General features: G+C 40.7%; 1 protein-coding gene across 8 annotated transcripts in view; it reads left to right on the top strand.

Annotated features, from left to right (window-relative positions):
• The window catches only part of CW7, a 53,314-nt gene that overhangs the window by 27,703 nt on the left and 3,822 nt on the right, over positions 1–21,789 (top strand). For 6 of the 8 annotated variants that reach the window (XM_088944711.1, XM_088944715.1, XM_088944716.1 and 3 more), the window contains 6 exons: positions 11,706–11,766; positions 12,779–12,838; positions 13,290–13,364; positions 17,340–17,492; positions 19,297–19,351; positions 20,743–20,862. In XM_088944711.1, the coding sequence (XP_088800837.1) occupies positions 11,706–11,766; positions 12,779–12,838; positions 13,290–13,364; positions 17,340–17,492; positions 19,297–19,351; positions 20,743–20,862 (524 nt within the window). The remainder of the gene's footprint in view (positions 1–11,705; positions 11,767–12,778; positions 12,839–13,289; positions 13,365–17,339; positions 17,493–19,296; positions 19,352–20,742; positions 20,863–21,789) is intronic. The other 2 variants (XM_088944717.1, XM_088944718.1) reach the window with 1 other exon arrangement.

Raw genomic sequence — 21,789 nt, 5'->3', positions numbered from 1 at the left:
CATGAAGTTTAAGCAATAAGAGGATGGTTATGTATGGGTGCTCACAAATGTATATGGACCAAATGACTACAGAGAGAGAAAGGAGTTGTGGGAGGAATTGGCTGATGTTAGAGGATTGTGGGATGGGCCATGGTGTGTGGGTGGGGACTTTAATGTGATCAGATACTCGGAGGAAACCAATAAGATTATTCAGAGGGTGACAAAAAGCATGTGGAAGTTTAACAAGTTTGTGGATGTCTTTGAGCTTAAAGAGATTTCTTTAGCCCACAAAACATTTACATGGTCAAATCTCCAATCTAGTGCCATCTACTCTAAGTTGGATAGGTTCATGTTCTCTTTGGATTGGGAAGAACATTGGGGAAATTTGGCTTCTAGAGCTCTCCCAAGGGTGACCTCAGATCATTGGCCCATAGTGATTTGTAAGGAGGAAAGGAGTGGAGGACCCGTCCCTTTTAGATTTGAAAACATGTGGTTACTCCACCTTGGATTTACCCATAAAGTAAGGGAGTGGTGGTATGACTGTAACCCAATGGTGGATTGGGAGGGGATAAGATTCCATAAGAAACTACAATTTTTGAAAGCAAAGGTCAAGGAGTGGAATCTTTTGGAGTTTGGGAGGTTAGAAGAAAGAAAGAAAACGTTGATGGACCAACTTGAAAACATTGACTCTAAAGAAGAAATGGGAGAATTTGGAGAGGAAGATAAGGAACTCAAGAGAGGCTTGAGAAGACAGTTAGAGGATTGCCTGCATAAGGAGGAAATAAGCTGGAGGCAAAAATCTCGGTGTAAATGGTTGCAGGAGGGAGACAGAAACACTAGGTATTTTCACTCTTTGGCGGATGGAAGGAGGAGGAGGAACTTTTTCTCCAAATTGGTAGTAGGTGGAGTTGAGTTAACACAACAAGAAGAGATAGCCGGGGCTTGTGTGGAGCACTTTAAATCCATTCTAAGAAGGCCGGTAAGTAGAAGGGTGTGGGTAGAAGGTTTGGATTGGCCAGATGTAGGGGTGTGTTGAGGGCCCGGGAATAGGATCTCGTCACGGGTCGGTCCACGGGGAAAACCTCCTGTTTTCCCTTGTTCCTTCCTGCTCGTGATGAACCTATCTTGGCACCTTCGGTGATTTGTCCAAGAGATCACCAACTCTCCTAACTCACTCTTAACTGAATAATTTGATATCTCATTCAATAATGGGGTCTCCTTAAATAGGAGATTACAAGAGTCCTAATCAAAGGGAGTCTCCTTGCTGAATAGGGAGACTTCCAGTTTTATCTTGCTAAGGATAAGATAAGCTAATCATAATCTGATAAGCTACTAACAAGATAAGATAAGCTAAGCTAATCCTAATCTGATAAGCTATTAACAAGATAAGATAAGAGATAAGAACAATAAGATTAGAACAAGCAAAATGAGCTAATCTAATCTAGATAAGGTTGTTGTTGCCGAACTGGGTAGGATGAGCATCACTGAATCCTTGCTGCTGCTGGCGGTGGGCCCGGGGCCTGTTGCTGCCGGCGGCGATGGTACATCTTCCCGAGGAAGGTGTCCATAACATTACTCCCCTCCTGGACTACGAGCTTGTCCTCAAGCTCGAAACCTGGATATGTGGCTTGGAACTCTGCCAATGGGATCCATGTGGCTTCTGTTGGTGGTAGATCACACCATTCCACCAAGACTTCAAGGATTCCACGATTAAAACGAGAGCGGGTGACAGTTTTAGGTTGGGAACCAGTTTGCCATCTTTCAAGGGTGGCAGGGAGGGAACTTGGTCCAGGGGAACACCCGTAAATGGTTTCAGCAAGGAGATGTGGAAGACATCATGAATTCGGCTAGTCTCTGGCAATTCCAGCTGGTAGGCCACATTGCCAATCCGTCGCAGAACCTTGTAGGGCCCATAGTACTTAGGGGCCAGCTTCGGGGCAGCCTTGTGGCGCAAGGAGCGCTGCCGGTAGGGCTGGAGCTTCAACCAAACAAATTGTCCTGGATCGAACGACAGTTCCCGGTGGTGCTTATCATAGTGGAGCTTCATGCAGAGCTGGGCCTGTTGTAAGCGAATGCGGACGTCGGCGAGGAGGGCGTCGCGGTCCTGTAAGGAGTGATCAATTGCGTCCAAGCGAGTAGATCCAGGCTCGTAGGACAGCAAGCGGGGAGGATCCCTGCCGTAAACGACGCGAAAGGGAGTCATGCCGAGGGAGGAATGGTAGGCTGTGTTGTAGCAGTACTCGGCCCAAGGAAGCCATTCCAACCACCATCGAGGTTGATCGCCTACGAAACAGCGGAGATACATCTCGATAGTGCGGTTAACCACTTCCGTTTGACCGTCGGTTTGTGGCCGGTAAGCTGATGAGTAGGCCAGGGTGGTGCCGTGTAGTCGAAATAACTCTTTCCAGAAGGCACTAGTGAAGACCGGGTCTCTATCATTGACGATGGATTCCGACAACCCATGTAAGCGAAAGATATGTGTAAAGAAGGCGAGGGAAACCGAAGTGGCACTGTACGGGTGTGATAGAGGAATGAAGTGCGCGTATTTAGAGAAGCGGTCGACTACCACAAAGAGAACTGATTTGCCCTCTACCTTGGGAAGTCCCTCAATGAAGTCCATGGAGATGTCAGCCCAGATCTGCGATGGGATGGAAAGGGGCTGAAGGAGGCCTGCCGGGTGTAGGTTTTCCCATTTGTGCTGTTGGCATGTGGAGCAATTATGGACAAAATCTCGAATAGAAGTCTTCATACCTCGCCAATGGAAATCAGATCGGACGCGGTATAGTGTTTTTTGAATGCCCTCGTGGGTGGAGTTATGGATGTTGGTGATAATGGTGGGAATCAATGGGCAGTCTGCTGGAAGATGGACTCGTCCCTTATACAGTACCAACCCATCGTGAAGTGACCAATCGGGGTCGGCCGTGCCGGTCTGGATCTTCTGCAGTAAGAGCGACCATTTTGGGGACTGTGGTGCTGCCTTCTTAATGTTGTCAAACAGAGAGATCCGAGGTTGGGAAATGCTACATAGAACCATCACGTCTTCTTCTCGCCTAGACAAGGCATCAGCTGCGCGATTAGAGGATCCCGCCTTATATTCTACCCGGAAGTCAAACCCGAGTAGTTTGCTAACCCAATGCTGCTGAGGGGAAGTGGTGAGACGCTGCTCTAACAGGTATTTGAGGCTGTAATGATCAGTTTTGACGATGAACGACCGCCCCCACAAATACGGCCTCCAGTGCTGGATGGCTCGGGCAAGGCCGATTAGTTCGTGCTCATAGGCTGGAAGCTTCAGATGCCGGTCAGCCAATCTGCGGCTGAAGAAAGCGATCGGGTGCCCTTGCTGCTGTAGTACGGCCCCGATACCCACTCCGGAAGCATCGCACTCGACTGTAAATTCGAGGGCGAAATTAGGTAATTGCAGGACAGGGGTTGAAGACAGTGCATTTTGCAGTGACAGAAAAGCTTCATCAGCTGCGTCGTCCCACCGGAAGGAGTTTCTCTTCAACAGGTTGGTTAACGGGGCTGCCAACACTCCATAGTTCTGTACAAATTTGCGGTAGTAACCCGTTAAACCGAGGAACCCGCGTAAGGCCTTGGCGGACTAAGGTTTGGGCCATTCTGTTATAGCCTGAATCTTGGAACTATCAACTGTTACACCCTGCCCATGGATGATGTGGCCCAGGTAAAGAACCTGTCGCTCCCCGAAGGAGCACTTGGACCGTTTCAGGAATAAGCTGTGTTGGCGTAGGAGTACGAAAACGGTCCTCAGATGGTGGACATGCTCTACCCATGATTTGCTATAAACGAGGATATCATCAAAGAAAACTAAAACAAATTTGTGCAGATGGGGCTGGAATACCTCGTTCATTAGTGACTGAAATGTAGATGGTGCATTGGAGAGTCCGAATGGCGTGACTAAAAATTCGAAGTGGCCATGGTGGGTGCGAAAAGCAGTCTTCTTCACGTCACCGGGAGCCATGCGAACTTGGAAATATCCGGACCTGAGGTCCAACTTAGAGAAATACTGGGCACCATGCAACTAGTCCAGCAGTTCGTCAACAACGGGAATAGGGAACTTATCTTTGATCGTCCGGTCATTGAGTTCTCTATAGTCAACACAAAACCTCCACGTTCCATCCTACTTCGCCACCAACAGAACCGGCGAAGAGAAGGGGGAGTGACTTTTGCGTATGATCCCTTGGTTCAGCATCGTTGTACATTGTTTTTCTATCTCATCCTTCTGTAAGTGAGGGTAGCGATAAGGTCTGACAACGACTGGTGCTGAACCCGCCACCAAAGGAATACGATGGTCGCAAACTCGGAAAGGGGGAAGGCCCTTCGGTTCCTGGAACAGATCTGAAAACTTGGCGAGAAGTTTTTCCATAGCTGCCGGTTCTGTCTGGAGTGCATGAACCTGCGGTGTCTTTTCTTTAACCCTGCAACCGTGCAATGAAACTTGCTTGCCATTCAGGTGGAAGGTCATGGTGAGTGTGCTGAAGTCCCATAAAATCGGGCCTAGGGTAATTAACCATTTGACCCCAAGAACAATATCGAACCCATCCAATGAGAGTACAAATAAATCAACAAGAATTAGTTCAGAATTGACCTGTACTGGGACGTCCTTACAAATCTCTGGACTGTGAACTTTTTCACCATTTGCGACGGCTACCTGTAGTCGTGGCCGGAGTTCCATTGGTAGTTTTAACTGCAGGGTTGCATGTTCACTTATGAAGTTGTGTGTGCTCCCTGAATCGACGAGAATGCGCACCGACTGACCTGCGATCTGTGCCTGTAACTGCATGGTCTGAGAGGTTTTAATACCGGTGATCGCATGGAGAGAGATCTCTGGTTCGAATGTGACGGGTTCCCCTTCCTCCTCCTCTTGCTCATCTATGAGAAGGCAAAAAAGCCTCTTGCATCTATGTCCTACCGAGTAGAGGTCATCACAGTTGAAACATTGACCTCTCGCTCGGCGCTTTGCCATTTCTGCCCTGGTCAAGCGCTTGATGGGAGGAGTGACCATGTTACTGCCTGTACTTGTCACTGCTCTAGAGGTGGTGGTCGTGGGAGGCTTCATTTCCCGGCTGGTAGCAGAAGAGGGGGTCGTTGCTGCTGGTCTTGGGGGCACCCACGAGTTCGGTGGACGACCCACATTAAAAATTCCGCGGCTGAGCTGCAGCTTGCCCTCAAATGCGCGGTCTAAGTTCATGGTTGTGACCAAATTTGGGGGATTCTGCATCTCGACATCCACTCGCAGTGGTTCTGCTAACCCTGCTGTGAACATATCGACTTGCTGGTCTGGTCGCACGGAGGATGCCCTCGCGAGGAGGGTTTGGAACTGTCGCTGGTATTCAGCAACTGTTCCGGTCTGTTTAAGGTTAATTAGCTCGCCCAGTGGGTTGCTGGTCAATGGGGGTCCGAACTGAAGAAGGCAATAGGATTTAAACTAGGGCCAACTGAGCCCGGGTTCTTCTTGCTCTAACCGATAAAACCAAAGCTGTGCTTCTTCTGTTAAATGAAAGGCGGCTAGGCTTACCTTGTCCTGGTCATTTGTACGTTGATTCCGGAAGAACTGCTCGCAGCGATACAGCCAGCCTAGGGGGTCTCCGTTGCCGTTGTACGATGGGAACTCCAGCCTGTTGTACTTGGGGATGATGGTTGCTCCATGGCCGACGGACTGCTGTTCCCCGGAAGACTCTGGCAGATCTGGCCGGTGGTCGTTAACTGCTGTCCCTTCGTCAGAGTTCCTTTCCCTGCTGGAAAGAAACATCTCCATTAGTCGTCGCAGTTCTTGCACTTCACCTTTGATCTCACGAACTTCGGAGCTGGTCTCCACGAGTTGGTGCTCGAGGTCGTGGACCCTGGAAGGTAGCTGCTCCAGATCTCCCATGACGCCTTGCTCTGATACCAAGTTGTTGAGGGCCCGGGAATAGGATCTCGTCACGGGTCGGTTCACGGGGAAAACCTCCTGTTTTCCCTTGTTCCTTCCTGCTCGTGATGAACCTATCTTGGCACCTTCGGTGATTTGTCCAAGAGATCACCAACTCTCCTAACTCACTCTTGACTGAATAATTTGATATCTCATTCAATAATGGGGTCTCCTTAAATAGGAGATTACAAGAGTCCTAATCAAAGGGAGTCTCCTTGCTAAATAGGGAGACTTCCAGTTTTATCTTGCTAAGGATAAGATAAGCTAATCCTAATCTGATAAGCTACTAACAAGATAAGATAAGCTAAGCTAATCCTAATCTGATAAGCTACTAACAAGATAAGATAAGCTAAGCTATTCCTAATCTGATAAGCTATTAACAAGATAAGATAAGAGATAAGAACAATAAGATAAGAACAAGCAAAATGAGCTAATCTAATCTAGATAAGGCTGCTGTTGCCGAACTGGGTAGGATGAGCATCACTGAATCCTTGTTGCTGCTGGCGGTGGGCCCGGGGCCTGTTGCTGCCGGCGGCGATGGTACGTCTTCTCGAGGAAGGCGTCCATAACAGGGTGGAGAACAAGAGAAGGTTGGAAAGAAGATTTGATTTGGAAGAGATTAAGGAGGTTGTGTTTTCTATGGGTAGAACAAAAGCTCCAGGGCCGGATGGGTTCACAATGGCTTTTTATCAGGACTGTTGGGATATTTTGAAAGATGATCTTTTGCTGGTGTTTGAGGAGTTTTCCCGGAGAGGAATTATCAATGCGTGTCTAAACTCTACATTTATAGCTCTGATTCCAAAAAAGAAAGATTCCTCCCACCCGAAGGACTTTAGGCCAATTAGCTTGGTTAATAGCCTGTACAAGATCATTGCTAAGGTGTTGTCGTTGAGGTTGAAGGAGGTTTTCCAGACATCATCACACAAAATCAAGGAGCTTTTGTGAGTGGAAGACAAATCACTAATCAAATCTTAATTGCTAATGAGAGTGTGGAGAACTTTAAGAAGGCTAAAAAGAAGGGAGTGGTCTGTAGGTTGGACTTGGAAAAGGCTTATGACTTGGTGGACTGGGAATTCTTGAGGAAAGTTTTGATCAAATTTGGGTTTGGTGGTAGATGGTGCAATTGGATCATGGGTTGTGTCCGGAATTGTCATTATTCGGTGCTAGTGAATGGGACAGTGGTAGAGTTCTTTCCAGCCAGTGGGGGTATAAGACAAGGAGACCCTCTCTCTTCTTTCTTGTTCATACTAATTGTGGAGGTCCTGGGGAAATTGATTCACAGAGTTGACTCAAGGGGTCTCATTAGAGGTTGGAGAGTTGGGAGGACGAAAACCCCCCTCACTCACTTATAGTTTGTTGATGACACGATTCTATTCTGTGAAGGTGGCAATGTGAGCTTTATCAGGAACTTGAAGTTGGTGATACAACTGTTTGAGCAAATGTCTAACTTGAAGGTGAACTTTGGGAAAAGTTGTGTAGCATGGGTGAATATGGAGGAGGGAGAGATCAGGGAGAGTGCAGAAGTGTTGGGGTGTGAAGTGTCAGGGTGGCCATTGAATTACTTAGGGTTACCATTAGGTGACAACTCTATGAGGGAGAGCTTTTGGAACCCAGTGGTGGAAAGGTTTGAAAAAAGATTGGTCTCTTGGGAAAAGAATTACCTCTCTCTTGGTGGAAGAGTTACACTGATTAAGGTCATGCTTGCCAATTTACCCATCTACTTCCTGTTTGTGTTCAAAATCCCAGTGAAGGTATCTAACAGGTTGGAGAAGTTGATGAGAGACTTCTTGTGGGAGCTGGGAGAGGAGAAGAGGGATCATAGAGTCAGCTGGGAGGTAGTGTCCAGGAGTAAAATTTGTGGTGGTTTGGGGCTCGGGTTAGAAGAAGGAATATGGCTATTCTAGGGAAGTGGTTGTGGAGGTTCCCTTTAGAGAAGGAGAAGCTATGGGCCAAAATAGTGGCAAGTATACATGGGCTGGAGCACAATGGTTGGGATGCTGGAATCAAAGCTAGGACCACAAGCTTTTCTCCTTGGAAAGCCATTCACGATATGCTTCTAGTATTCTCTCCCAATATCAACTATGATCTCAAATACTAGTAATCTTGCTTTCTGCTCTCTTTAAAAACTTCAAATTCGCTAACTTAAGCATGAGAGTGCCCACACTGGGTAAAGTACCCCAAGACCTCTAATACTACTTTCTTGCAGTTTGACCGGCCACGTAGTAGACCAACATTCAAGCTGCCTTCCAGCAAGGAGTGACCAGATCATGCATCATCACATACCTTCGGCCAGAGTGGGGATCAAAGCATTTATACCCCTTTTGGACTGGAGAGTAGCCCAAAAATATGCATTTGATAGATTTAGGGTCAAGTTTCAGGCAAGGACTCATGTCATGAACAAGGTAGCTACAACCAAAAACTTTGAGAGGCAGACTGAAAATAGGATCCTTAGGAAAACAAAAGCTGATGAGGGGATTGAAGAGAAAGGGATCGTGAAGGAACTCGCTCTATTGGACTATCTATGTTATAGTCCTAAACAAGATCAAAGACTTAATAAAAAATCAAATAGGTAAGGGCTTCTCCTAGGACAAGTATCGAAGAATCCTTGAAATTTTGGGGGATTTGGAGGAGGGCCTTATGGAGATGAGTTAGTACATGCATCTGGAAGAGTAGACCTCTAGCCACTTCTCTACTGTACCATTTTGTTGCGGAGTATGAGAACATGAGCTTTGATGAATTGCTCCCTTTCCTTCAAGGAATAATCGTAGATGCTTTTCAAAATACTCCTTAGCATTGTCAGAACTTATTATCTTGATGTGCTTTTCAAATTGTGTTTCCACCATCTTGAAGAAGCTTTGAACAATGGCAAGAACTTCATCTCTACTCTTCATCAGGTATAGCCAAGTATATCTAGAGTAATCATCAATGAATGGTATAAAATATTTATAGCCACCCATACATGGAATAGAGTATGGGTCCCAAACATCAGTGTTTATCAAGTTGAAAGCAACATCATTCCTATTACTTGCAGGATATATAGTTCTACATTGTTTTGAGAGATGACAAACTTCACATTGCATACCCAAACTAGACATAGGATGACATAAGTTTGGAAACAAAAACTTAATGGACTTAAACGACACATGACCGAGGTGACAATGCCACAACTTCAAAAGACTCGAAATTTTCATCTTGACACGACTCAGTCTGTCACAATAATCCTTGCTCCGAGGTTTGATTAAAAAGGTAAAACTTCATTAGCTTCATGTTTAGTTCCAATTGTCCTCTCTGTTCTCATGTCCTGAAAACACAATGAGAAGAGAAAAAAGGTCACTGAACAGTTATTGGATTTGATAAGAGTGCTAATAGATAAAAGATTCTTGTACAATTGGGGAACATGAAGGACAAAGATCAACAAAAGATCATGAGTAAGCTTAACTTCCCCCAGACCAGAGATTGGGATCGGAGATCCATCAGCTACACTGATTTTTCTTTCCCTTGGAGCCAATTTATAAGAGGTAAAGTGGAAAGGCATACCAATCATATGTGCACTAGCTCCACAGTCCACAATCCAGGAGCTAGTAGGAGAAGGTTGATAAGTGCAGTACCTGTTTTTGTAAAGGCACTGGAAGGATTACTAGAACCAATAAAGGCAGAGGACACAGACCTCTCAAGCTGAGTCAATAAAATCCTGAGCTTCTCCATCAAATCAAAGGAATCATGTGTGGGACCTTGTACATTAGGAGGGCAATTAGCTCCAACAGTAGCAAGATGCGTATTACCTTCTTTGTTGTTTTGAACTTGTCAGGCTTCAAATGTGGATTCCATTTCCAACACATGTCCTTCGTATGTCTCGACTTCTTGCAGTAACAGCATACCACATCATCATGCTTTTCATTAACACCATGTCTGTTTGTACTCGGCTTGGACCTTGAAGACATGTAGGCAGAATGATCCATCACTGAGGTCTGCATCATGGCAACCCTTCTACTCTCCTTCCCCTGCACTAAGGAGTATGCAGTAGCAAGAGAAACAATATTTGCACTCAAAATACGCCATCGAGTAAAATCATACTCACCATTCAATCTAGCCAAGAAGTCAAAAACTCGATTCTTCTCAACATACTTCCGATACTGCTCACTGTCCTCAGGGTTTTTCCCTTCCAAGTTCTCCAAATGGTCCATTTCTTTCCATAGAGACTGCAAAGAAGAGAAGTACATGGCTACAGTTCTCTCCCCTTGATGCATATTACAAGCTTCTCTTCGGAGTTGGTAGACTTGAGCTATATTTTTTGCCTAAGAGTATGTGGTTGTAACATGATCCCAGATATCCTTGGCAATGTAGAGGAACATGTAGTTGTGGGCAATATGTGGCTGCATCAAACACACCAACCATGACATAGCCAAGGAATTATCCTATTCCCATCTAGCAAGTTTGGGGTCATTAGGTTTTGGCTTCCCCTCTCTCAGTAATAAATCCCAGCTTACCCCTACCTCCTATAGTAAGCTTGGCTGATTGAGACTGCTCTAGGAAGTTGGTTCCATCAAATTTTGTAGTGGTTATCATACCATTAGAGACATCAACATTACCTGAAAGCACTCCAAAATAGTCTGTAACTCCTTAGGCACACCCATTTGAGTTGGGTGGGCCTTTTATCAGTTCTACTGCACTCCAACAACCAACCGAAACAGACAAGATCCACAAAAAATGGGAGGCCCAAGACTAAACTGGCGGCAATATATGAAGAGGAAAAGACCTCCCGAAGAAAGATTAGAGGTCATAAAATTATGGAACCACTTCCCATACCTTCAGGGATGCCAAATGAACCAAAACCAACAATTCCAAACAAGCATTGAACTCAGACAAGGATGGAAAAATCTTAACACACAAGATCCACAAAAAAATGGGAGGCCCAAAACTGAACCGGCGGCAATATATGAAGAGGAAAAGACCTCCCAAAGCAAGATTAGAGGTCATAAAATTATGGAACCACTTCCCATACCTTCAGGGATGCCAAACGAACCAAAGCCAACAAGTTCCAAACAAGCATCGAACTCAGACAAGGATGGAAAAATCTAAACATCGAACCAATAATTTTTTGTAATTTCTGTTTGTAAAATCTGGGAAAAATTGTAGACACATCAGATGAAGATAACAACCATACCAAAATAACCCTAAAATCAGGGCGCACTGGAGTAGATCCAGTTTCAGGGGTGACCACCAGTACATGTACGGTCTGCTGACATCATCTGGTGGCAGTCTGACATCAGTGGGTCTTCTTGGGTTCGGGAGTTGAAAGAGAAACCTAGTCCAAGATTTCTTCCCACTCTGATACCAAGTTGTTGGGTGTAGGAAGAAGAAGAAGAAGAAGAAATTACGGGAGAATGGGTGTGTTACTGTTCACACCCAAAACATTTCATTATATACTAAGATAGAAATTACAGTTATGTCCCTATAAGGGCGCCCAAAATACATAAAACAGAAAAGACAACAATACCCCTAAGCCAAATGCATATTCTCAACAGGTTCATTGACCATTGCAATAAGGTGCTAGAGCATATCCCCTTCATTAACTTGTTACATAGTTTTCCTTTTACAATACATCTATGCTATCCTGAGAAATCTAAAAGAAAGAAAGAGCTGTTATATCCTATGACTTGCAATTCAAAACTGTTTCCATATCTTTCCTTCCTCTGTTTTATTGAGTAATGCAGCATCATGCTAAGTAAAATTTATGCTAGCTTATTTCTCTCTAAGGCCTTCTGAATTAAGATTTTCTTCTCTCGTTGTGTTTCAGTATTCAGGCTCTTCACAATCATCAAAATGAAGCAGACACACCATTATCTCCTATATATAAGGTATCTTCAGAACATGATTGCTGATATAAATTAAAGGCCTCGCTAGTATACAATAAACCAGTACGCAACTTACTGTTTGCCAGTTCAGGCGTTGAGTTCCCAACAGCTTAAATCAAATTAGATTTTATTGTACATCAGTATTTTATGTTATTCTACATGTGTGTAAATACCCTTTTTATGCTTCTTGCAGCTTTCATTTTCTTTTTCATTCTTCTTATAGCCACTTTTTATAGTTTTTTATCAGCAACGTAGAATAGCATTTTATTCGTCATGAAAATGAAATGCCAAGGGTTAGGTCCATATCCAGCCTACCCCTCCCAAGAACCTAGATAGCTGGGACCAACATTGTGTAATTTCCTTGTTATTATAAAAGCAGAATGCCATTTATTCATGTGTTTCAGGAATGAAGAACTAGAAATAGTACTGCTAAAAGCATTCATTCAAAAGTGATATGTGCTGTCAGATTTCCATGCAATTTTACAAATCCCTCCATGAACCAGGTAACCCAAAATTATTTCTTCTCTAATCACTCCTTCCCTAGGTACTCAATTGAGTGATCAATTTATATGAGATACCAGCATTCTAACTTTTCATATGAAATGCCTAAGATTCAAAGGTCCCTCTTCTGACAATAACCAACAAATTACAACTTGGCAATCCTCTTCAGCAATTAATCTGTCCACAGATATGCTAGCCCTGATTTGAACCCTTGTAGACATGGAAGAGTTTCAGCCCTCAAAGGATTTCCTTCACCCATTGGCCCACTATAGAGTACCATGTTACTAAGATTACCCATTTTGTATGTTTCTTAATTGGTCTGCTCTGCAACAGCTAGATGCATAAATTTTGATTCTACCATCATTCAATTTGTCACAGAGACTAAGTGTTCCTTTTTTGTAGATAGAAATTGTGTTTGTTCACAGTTAGGTTAATGGGATACCGTCCTACAAATGCATATAATGTTAGGTTTGGGTATTGTGTTGCGTATGTTTGATGGTAGATGTCTTTACAGGTTGTAAAAACTGTGTATGCATCTCCAAGCCGGGTTAATTTTCATCTGGACTCAAAAAAGGTCAGTGCTTTTGCTCCATTCATCCGGTGAAATGTGGTTTTGTGTTTTTACATTTTCACTTCTCTGTATTCACCCTGCCTACTCTGTTGACAGACCTGATATGTGCTTTTATTTATTGAGCCTATTATGCTATTCCTTTTTTATGTTCTACTAGTGGGCTATTAGTGTGTTTATTATTGGGTCCATGGGCCACTTATTTTGTTATGTTTATTGTTGCTGCCTCATTGAATGTAGAAATGCAACTTCTGCTCTTATTTTATTCTTAGTATAAAAGGTGATGGGGACCTCAAGAACCCCATGATTGGTGTGCCATTCTTCTTCTTCTTCTCTTCTCTTTTCTTCTCTTCTTCCTTCTCCCCTGTGTTGCAGCCTTTTTCTTTTATTCTTACATTATTTCTGAACTTTATTGGTGCTGAATCAACCAAGTTACTCCCTCAGTAATGTCTTTCAGGAAGCAGAAACTGTTCCTGCCTATCCAGATATTTGTTTCGCAGTTGATGACTTTGATTCAACTTTCGATGCAGTAGTAAGATGCTTATATTCTCCTGTAGTTAACTTTATGTTTCAGTTTTCATTTTTATTTCTTATAATATGATCATGTGGTTCAATGTAATTCTTTTTTTATTGGTATGTGGTTCAATGTAATCATCTTCTTACCATGTTAATGGCCTCTCATGTGGTGGTTAGGTTTTTTTTCCCATAATTGTGCTTTATCTTTCACTACTTTCTTAAGGAGCCACCATCTACTTATAAATAGGTACTAAGTTGAGATAAATTAGATTCTCTTTTTAATAAGTTTATACCAATCAACATATAATATGGCATTGTAATAGCATTTTTTTATAGGAAACGGTAACTTTCATTTAATACGAGAATTACAACTGCCACCTTCAAAAAGGTGACCCCTCATAGGGTAAGAAAGTTATAAGCATTGTAATAGCATATTATGAAGAGAAAATAACGGTGCAAGTCGGGTGCCGAATTTGAAGAATTTACAGAACATCAGGCACAAGCCCTCTAGGGTGGGCCCATTCAAATTTTAACAAATTTCAACCCAAGCCCACCCAAGCTGCTCCCCTAAGAGAAGAAAAAAGGCAACAAGTATTTCTTGTGTACATGGTTTTAGCAACTTCTGTAAACCAGTACACTCACATGTTCATCAATGCCTGTTCAGAGATTATGTGATTGGATAATATAAGGAACTGTGACACATCATTTGGCTGCTAAGTTCTTCACTTGCCCTGCCATTAAATGAAAAGGTCTTGGTGTAAGGAGAGTATATTGAAATAGAAGACTGATACATGGTGAACCAGATAAAGCTTTCCATAAAATTGCTAGAAAGAAATATGATGATTATCATGGAATTAGAAGTAGGTAGTGTCATTATTTAGATTTTTATCATGGAGTTCACTTGTGGGTATTGTGAAAGAAAGGAGCTAGAAGTAGGTAGTGTCATTATTTGGATTTTTATCATGGAGTTCATTTGTGGGTATTGTGAAAGAAAGGAGCTAGAAGTTGGTAGTGTCATTTTTAGGAATTCATAGTTTTCAAGGCATCGGGGTGAGACTAGTCAATAGGGTGCACCTTATCACCTAGACGATGCGATTTTTTTTTTTAATAAAAATCATGAATCCTAGGGTAACTCTCTAGTTTCCATAGAAATCAGCAGCCGTAACTATTAATTGTCTATAATCTTCATTAAAAATGTATAAAGTTTATTTAAAACATAGAAAATCAACATATTCATGAATAGAAATGGAAGAAAGGAAAGAAATTTCAAACCGTTCCCAATAAAAAAAAAGGGAAAGAAATTTCAAAAAAATGGAGGGGCTGAGCCTCTATTTTTGTCCTAGGAAAAGAAAAAAAAAAAAAAGAGAAGGAAGGATGAAAGGAAGGCGTTCTTCTATGCTTATTAGTTCAGGTTTTGAAGCCTTTGAGGATTCAAGACAGTATACATCATGATTGAACCCTAACAAATAAGAAAAATAATAAAAAGAAACTAGTATTTTAACTCAACTTGAATAATTTAGTTTGATAATGTCCATTTCATTATTATATTCTCAGAAAGTTAAGAATATAAAAGATTTTTTTGATCAATAACAGTGAATTTTATTAAAGATTGAGAAAGTACATAGTTAAGGAGCTAAAAAATCTTAACTCCCTAATACATCAATGTACACCCAAACTGTAAATCAATTACAAAACAGCCCAAAAAATTGAGTTTCTGTTCACCCCTTGCCTAGCTAAACCATCTTCCAATGAGTTTGCACTTCTCTTTACCCATGTATAACTAACTTCTATGTCGTTACTCAGCCACTTAAATTTCCTCTTTTCATTGCTGTAGTTCCAGAGCTCGGAATTGTCCTCTTTTAACCACTTCACTACAATTTCAAGCAAATGTTAAGAATATAAAAGATTGATAAAAAAAAAGTTAAGAATATAGAAGTATCTAAGAGCACCATGTAAAAAAGTTTCTTGGCGATTGAGGCAACCTTCCATGAGCGCCTTATCGCCTGGGCATCACAATACATGTTAAGTTACCTTGGCATTACCTGATTATCATAGTTAGGTAGTATATTCTAGAGGTAGCCTTGTGCCACGCCCCTCGAGGAAAGCCCAAGCAAGTCCATGTTAGGGTCTTAATATCTTAGTTCTCACACAAAAAATAATGATTTTATAGTTTTATTTGCTTTTTAAGAAGATATTTTATTAGGATGAATGAACGAACAACATTACTAAGAATTTAAGACCCTAACATGGACTTTGCTTGGGCTTGCCTTGAGGGGTGTGGCATAGGGGCCCCCGGCCCAGCCGCTAGACTCAAAAAAAGCAAAAAAGCATCAAATTTTCAGAAGGCACACGCCTGGGCTGAGGCGCAAGGCACACCAGTCACACACCTAGGCACACCAGGCGTGCGCCTTTTGAAAGGGGGCCTAGGACTTGGGCAAGGTGCCTACCCTAAAATGTGCCTCGCATGTGCGCCTACGCCTAGGCACACCTTTTAAATCACTGGATGGGTGTCTTTGTTTTATTGGACGGTTGCAACTCACAAAAAAGTGTTGTGACCATGTGGACTAATCAAAACCGAATCACCTAGGCATGAACTCACAAGGCGATTTTGTTTTAAATTTGCTTATTTGCATGTCCGTGATTTATTAGAAGGTCACAAGATGCGTTGTTATCGCGTGCACTTCTAGGTGATTTGTCTTTTATTTTGATTGATAGCATGTAAGTGTTTTATTGGAAGTTCACAAGTATTGTGACCATGTGAAAACATCATAACACATGTTAGGCTACCTTGGCATTTCTTGATTTTCATGGTAAGGTATTAGACCTTAGAGGTAGTTTCTATTTTTTCATATGTTAGTGGGTTATTTTTGTATCATTTGGGGTTGGAGAAAGACATGTACTCATGGAAACCAAATCACTTAGGCATGCACTCATTTAGTAGTTTGGTTTTTCATTGGATTGATAGCATGTTTGTGTTTTACTGGAGGGTCGCATGGAAGTGTTATGGTCGTGTGAATTCATCGTTCAACATGTTAGAGTCCTGCAAACCAATTAAAAACCATTGACTTGGTCAAAGACCCGCCAACCCGGGTGATTGAACCATTGACCCTTTGACCTGGTCGTTGGGTCACAGGTTGAACTGCTGATCCACAACCTGAAGGCAAAAACGGTTGAACCTCCAGATCTAAAACACGTCATAATTAGGTAGTATATCCTTGAGGTAGTCTCTATTTTTCATATGATAATGGGTTGTTCTCTTCCTGTGTATATATTGGTGTAATATACCTTACTGTCAGTGTTGTGAAACATTTCTTGTTAACCATATAAAGTAGAAACCTGACTTGCATGGAATGCATACAAAAATTTTTCTATAAAGTGAACCTTCTTATATTTTCTATCCACTATTTAATACCATGTACAACAGCACATGTCTACTACTCTACTCACTGGTTCCTATAAGAAAATATTTTTATCAAGTATATAATCTTGATAGTCGATCTTCTTTCATTAAAGTTATGCTTTGTGTTAGGTGATTTGCAAGACCTGAATGAGTTACATGACCTGCAACTGCTTGTAGCACTAAAAGCCATATGTTAGGGGAATCACCTTTGCCTTGTTTTGGGCTTTATGGAAAAAATTGCATGTTCTTAATGAAAGGCATTGTCCATTTGAGAAGATGGAGAAAAAAGCCTAATAGTCGTTTCTATTCTGATGGTCTTCTAGACATGTTGAGCAAAGGTTTCAATATTTCAAGATAGCTGCGGTAGAATATAATTCTTACAGACCAGTGTAGATTGTATTTTTGGCACATGGATCTATTCCATTTGTAATACCCCTTACCAAAATATATTGTTCTCTTTTGTTTTACCTTTTATGTCCAACATGCCTGGAGTAGTGCTTACCATAAAAAATCTCCAGTTATTCTCTGATCTATTTGTGGTCTATCGGTTATTGCTCAATAGTATTATTATTTGTCTTAAACCATTTGCAGGTTTTGACAGAAACAGATCACTGCTACTGTGTGCTTCTCAATGCACATGACGGGGCAGCATTTCCTACTGAAAATGAAGTAGATGGTTCCAGCTCTAGTAATAAATCCTCCTTGACGATTGACACTGATTCTGGAAGGGTGAAGAAATCTAAGGTTAAGTTGTTTTTCAGTTATGTGTTTTTGAAATAACTAAAAAATGGTATGATGAATCTCAGTTTTTTGTGCTATTTATGCTGTCAATAGAACCTGCATCTGGTCTGAGTATTTCATATTCAGATCTTAGAACCTGCGTCCATGTAATAACTGGATTGGATGTATATTTGACCCCATCCTGTCCAATTAAGGTTTTGTATGTGTGTGTGTGATATAGAAGGGAATACAAATTTTGTGCTTCAGATTATGTGCAAATGGTACTTTTTTATCAATAGATTCAATACCTGATAATCATATATAAAGTTCATTTACATCCCAAAAGATATTACAGCCAAGCCAGCCCATTGCTGCTCCCCCTAACTGTTGATATACTAATTTTCATATATAAAGCTCATTTACTCTAAGGGGTTCAGCCCCAGGTTAGTGCCCGTTACTAATCCCTTGTCAGGGTAGGGTATCGGCAGGAGAATTAACAGATTGAAAGATACAATCTGCTTCAACAGTATCAGCCAGATTTCTTGCTTCCCTAATTTGGTGTCTGAAGGGCCAAGCCTTTCTGTTTCTCCATTCAATCAACCAATAATTGTTTGTGATCTACTCCTTAAGCAGATTTCTAAATCCAAATATTCTTGCTGGTCCAAGTCCTATGGGTCCCAAGTATACTAGTAGAATGTCTCTCCTATCTCTCTAAATGCTCCACTTATACCTATTTCTTATAGGTTTCCGATGCTACAATAACAATAAAATCTAAACCACCTTTTTATAAAGATGAGAAAAACTCAAATAGAAATCTTACTAATTTGAGACAAAGTTCAACCTAAGTTGTATATAACATTTTCTCACTGAAAATACAAGTGGAAGTATTTTTGTTCATTGGGTGAAACTTCAGAGTAGTAGGATTCTCATGATTCTTTCCTCTAGATATTTAAACAACGGATATAGAAAACCAAGTTGAATGAAATTCTAAAAAATTTTGGAGTCATAAATAATATCTTATAATAGGCAGTTGGCAGTTGCAGTATTGAGATGGGTGATAGGGGGGGTTTCAGAGATGAGAATGGAAAGGTGATTGCAATGTATTCAGGTCCCATTGGGAGGGGGACTCTCTTCGAGCTGAGGTTCATGCTGTACTGGAGGGTACAAGGAAGGTAAAGGAGCTGAATATACAAAAGCTTGTTGTTGAAGGTGATTCTAAGCTGGTTACAGAAGGATAGTGGAGTAGTGGACTGTGGAAATTTGGTAATGAGAGGAGGGAAATTAAATGGCTAACTAGGGGGCTGGAAATGGGTGAAGAGAATAGCAAATGCATTTGCAGACACTTTGGCAAAGCAAGGAGTGGGAAGGGATCAAATATTTTGGGCTGTATTGTAATTTTTATCTTGTTCTCTAGGGGAGAGTTAAGTCTTTTTACCTCTCTCTACAGTGCTGTAATTATTTCTCTAATCAATTAATATAAATTGTTATTGATCCAAAAAAACATTGAGACAAGTGTCTGCAAAGTAATTTTCACCATTGAGCATTTTGAGCCAGTGGTAATATGGTAAAATAACTTTTTTGTTAGTATCAGATTCTAAGCATTAAGCACATTTTCCACTACTGTAGATGTGACTTCAAACTAATGCTTTTCTTAAATCAAACACAGTAGCATTCATCATGTGGGCGTTTAGTTTGAAGTGCAATACTTGCTCATTGATTTTTCTGATAAAAAAAAAAACTTGCTCATTGATTTTTTTTAACTAATGGAGTGCTACATGGAAATAAAATCTATGAGAATCTCTTGACACTGTTATATTTATGTTTGCAGCTTACTCTCTTCTCGGGATTTGTCAGCTATCAGATGGTTCGAGATGCATATGAAGGTATCTCTATTTCAGATTGCATAAATAAGCAAGTTACCCATCGAAAAAAAAAGAAAAAAAAATTGCATAAACAAGATTGCTTTCTGCTACATAGACTTCAGTTGATGCATACTTCTTCAACTAGTCTTCATCTTTTGATAAGTCAACTAGATTCAGTTGATGGGTTGTATTGTGCATTAATTCAAGATGGATTTTAAACAAAGTGGTGTTTACCCATACTTCCTCTTAAATTCCAGAAAAATGGTTACTAAATCCATTGAAGGCAAAGTAGTCTGAGAAATGCAAGCATTGACAAAAAGAGGAATGAGGAACAACTACAATTTTATAGTTTCCTCAAAAGTTAAGAATATCTGAAAATTTTCTACAAGTAGATACTATTTAACTGGCACTTACTCTTTCTGTTTTTTCTTATATTTATTTTATTGGTCTATTTATAGTGTAGTATTGATGTGACAGTCAAACTGGTTGAACATGGTCAAACCAGTCAAACAGTGAACCAGGCTCCTGTCCAGGTTGATCCCCCCTGTTTCCAGACAATATTCTTTGTAGGTTTTTCTTTTCTTTTTAATTGGTAACCCGATCAATGTATTAGAACTGTCGTCTTGTAGGTATATTAATTATTACTACAATTTAATGAAGTTTTTCACTTGTTTTCTTTATTTGCTCAACTTACCCTGCCCTGATTCACATGAGGGGGTCATTGTTGCTGTTAAATTGTAATAATCAAATGGATTAGAGGGTTTCTTTCTTGGTTGCAAATAAAACTTAAGAAATTTTTAATCCAATTCCGCTGGTTCTAGATGCAGGCATTGAGAAAGGGCAGATGTGTAAGAAACATCCTAGCCTAACAATTCCACAACTGCCAAAATTCTTGAGCTTGACAGTTTTGCCTCTTATTAAATTTTATGTACATCTTTTGCTGGCATAGACATTTCACCATTTTTTGTTTATAAAAGCTAGCTCCCATTAATTAATGGTTGTAAAGTTTTTGCAATCCTATCTATGTACTAATCGTACTTGTGACAATGTGAAAATCATCAGCTCCTGTCAAGCTTTGTTTTGCATTGCTAGTCCAAAGCCCAGATGGAGGCTGCTTGTGGGATGACATCTAGCATGAACTTTTGTTCTATCTTCTCATAAATCTTGATCTTATATTTATACCTGAAGCATTGCAAAAGTTATTAAAAGAATTGGTGGTGTTGTCATTACCATTATCATTCAAATATTAAAAAGTTGGCATCCAGTCACAGACCAACTTTATAATCTAATTTCTTTTCCCTTTTTTTCTGTTCCCCTGCATTTCCTTTTAAGTATGGAGAACAGAAAGTTGCTGAATTAACCTATGTTGTTTATAGTGTTAATTATTAATCTTTCTATTTCCCATTTTCCAGCTGGAAAGTCTCGATTTGGGAGTCTTTTGTCAATTGGTCATATTCCTAAACCAGATAGACTTTACATGAAAGGTCCTGGCGGACGTGGGGAAGTTGAAGTCGCTGTTTCTGGTGTTGCAGGTAAGCAAAAACCTTTTTCCACTTCATCTACTGCTGTTGTAGAGCCTAGAAGAATGAACTGCACAAAATTAAATCCTGAAAACTAGATTTGGAATAATGTATATTTGGTTATTACCAATGTAGCAGTTTTAAATATGCTATAACATGTAGGCAAACATTTTTTTTTCTTGGTTCACCTTTTCATTTGTGTTAAAAGATTTTTCAAAACTGGAATTATTTATGCCCTTTTCTCAGGCACCTTTTGATTCATAATTAAGTGTTCTCGGCTGCCACTGATCTGGGTCTCTAAGCATTCATGGGAAGGCAATTGGACTCTGGATGTGGAAAAAGAGTTGAGTTGTATAATCCTCAACTGCCAAGTAAATGCGTATTAATTAAAAATAGTAATTCTCTTTATTAAAAATGTTAAATTTCTTCTCAAAATATGGCAAATTATCATATCCAAAACACGACAGCATTTTCAATATTGTCAAAAATAATGCTAACATAATAAGTATTTAATAGAGCAATGCCATATCAAATTAGGAACTAAATAATGCTATAATTTTATATGACAAAACTTTTAAGATAGAGAGTAAGAGAAAAAGAAAAAGTGTGGAGCCACTGTTTTATTTAATGTGTGTGACAAAGTGTGTGTGTGTGTGTGTGTGTGTGTGTGAGAGAGAGAGAGAGAGAGAGAGAGAGTGAGTGAGTGAGTACAAGAAAAAAACAAAAGAAAAAGAAACTGTTCTGTCCTTTATCTTCTCACTACTCCTGGATATTTTAGTAAAATTTAAAACAAAGCATAAATAATATATATAGAATGTATTGACACACATATTAGTAAGATGCAGCCATAGTAATGATATTATAATAAGGCTCCCACCTTGTGATATTTGTCTCCTGGGCAACACCTAATTGCCTAGATGGATGCCTAGTTACTATAAT

The sequence above is a fragment of the Nelumbo lutea genome, chromosome 5, assembly GCF_056320005.1.
Source record: "Nelumbo lutea isolate HS-2025 chromosome 5, American lotus-T2T, whole genome shotgun sequence".
Taxonomy (NCBI): domain Eukaryota; kingdom Viridiplantae; phylum Streptophyta; class Magnoliopsida; order Proteales; family Nelumbonaceae; genus Nelumbo; species Nelumbo lutea.
This window is presented reverse-complemented; position numbering and strand designations above follow the sequence as displayed.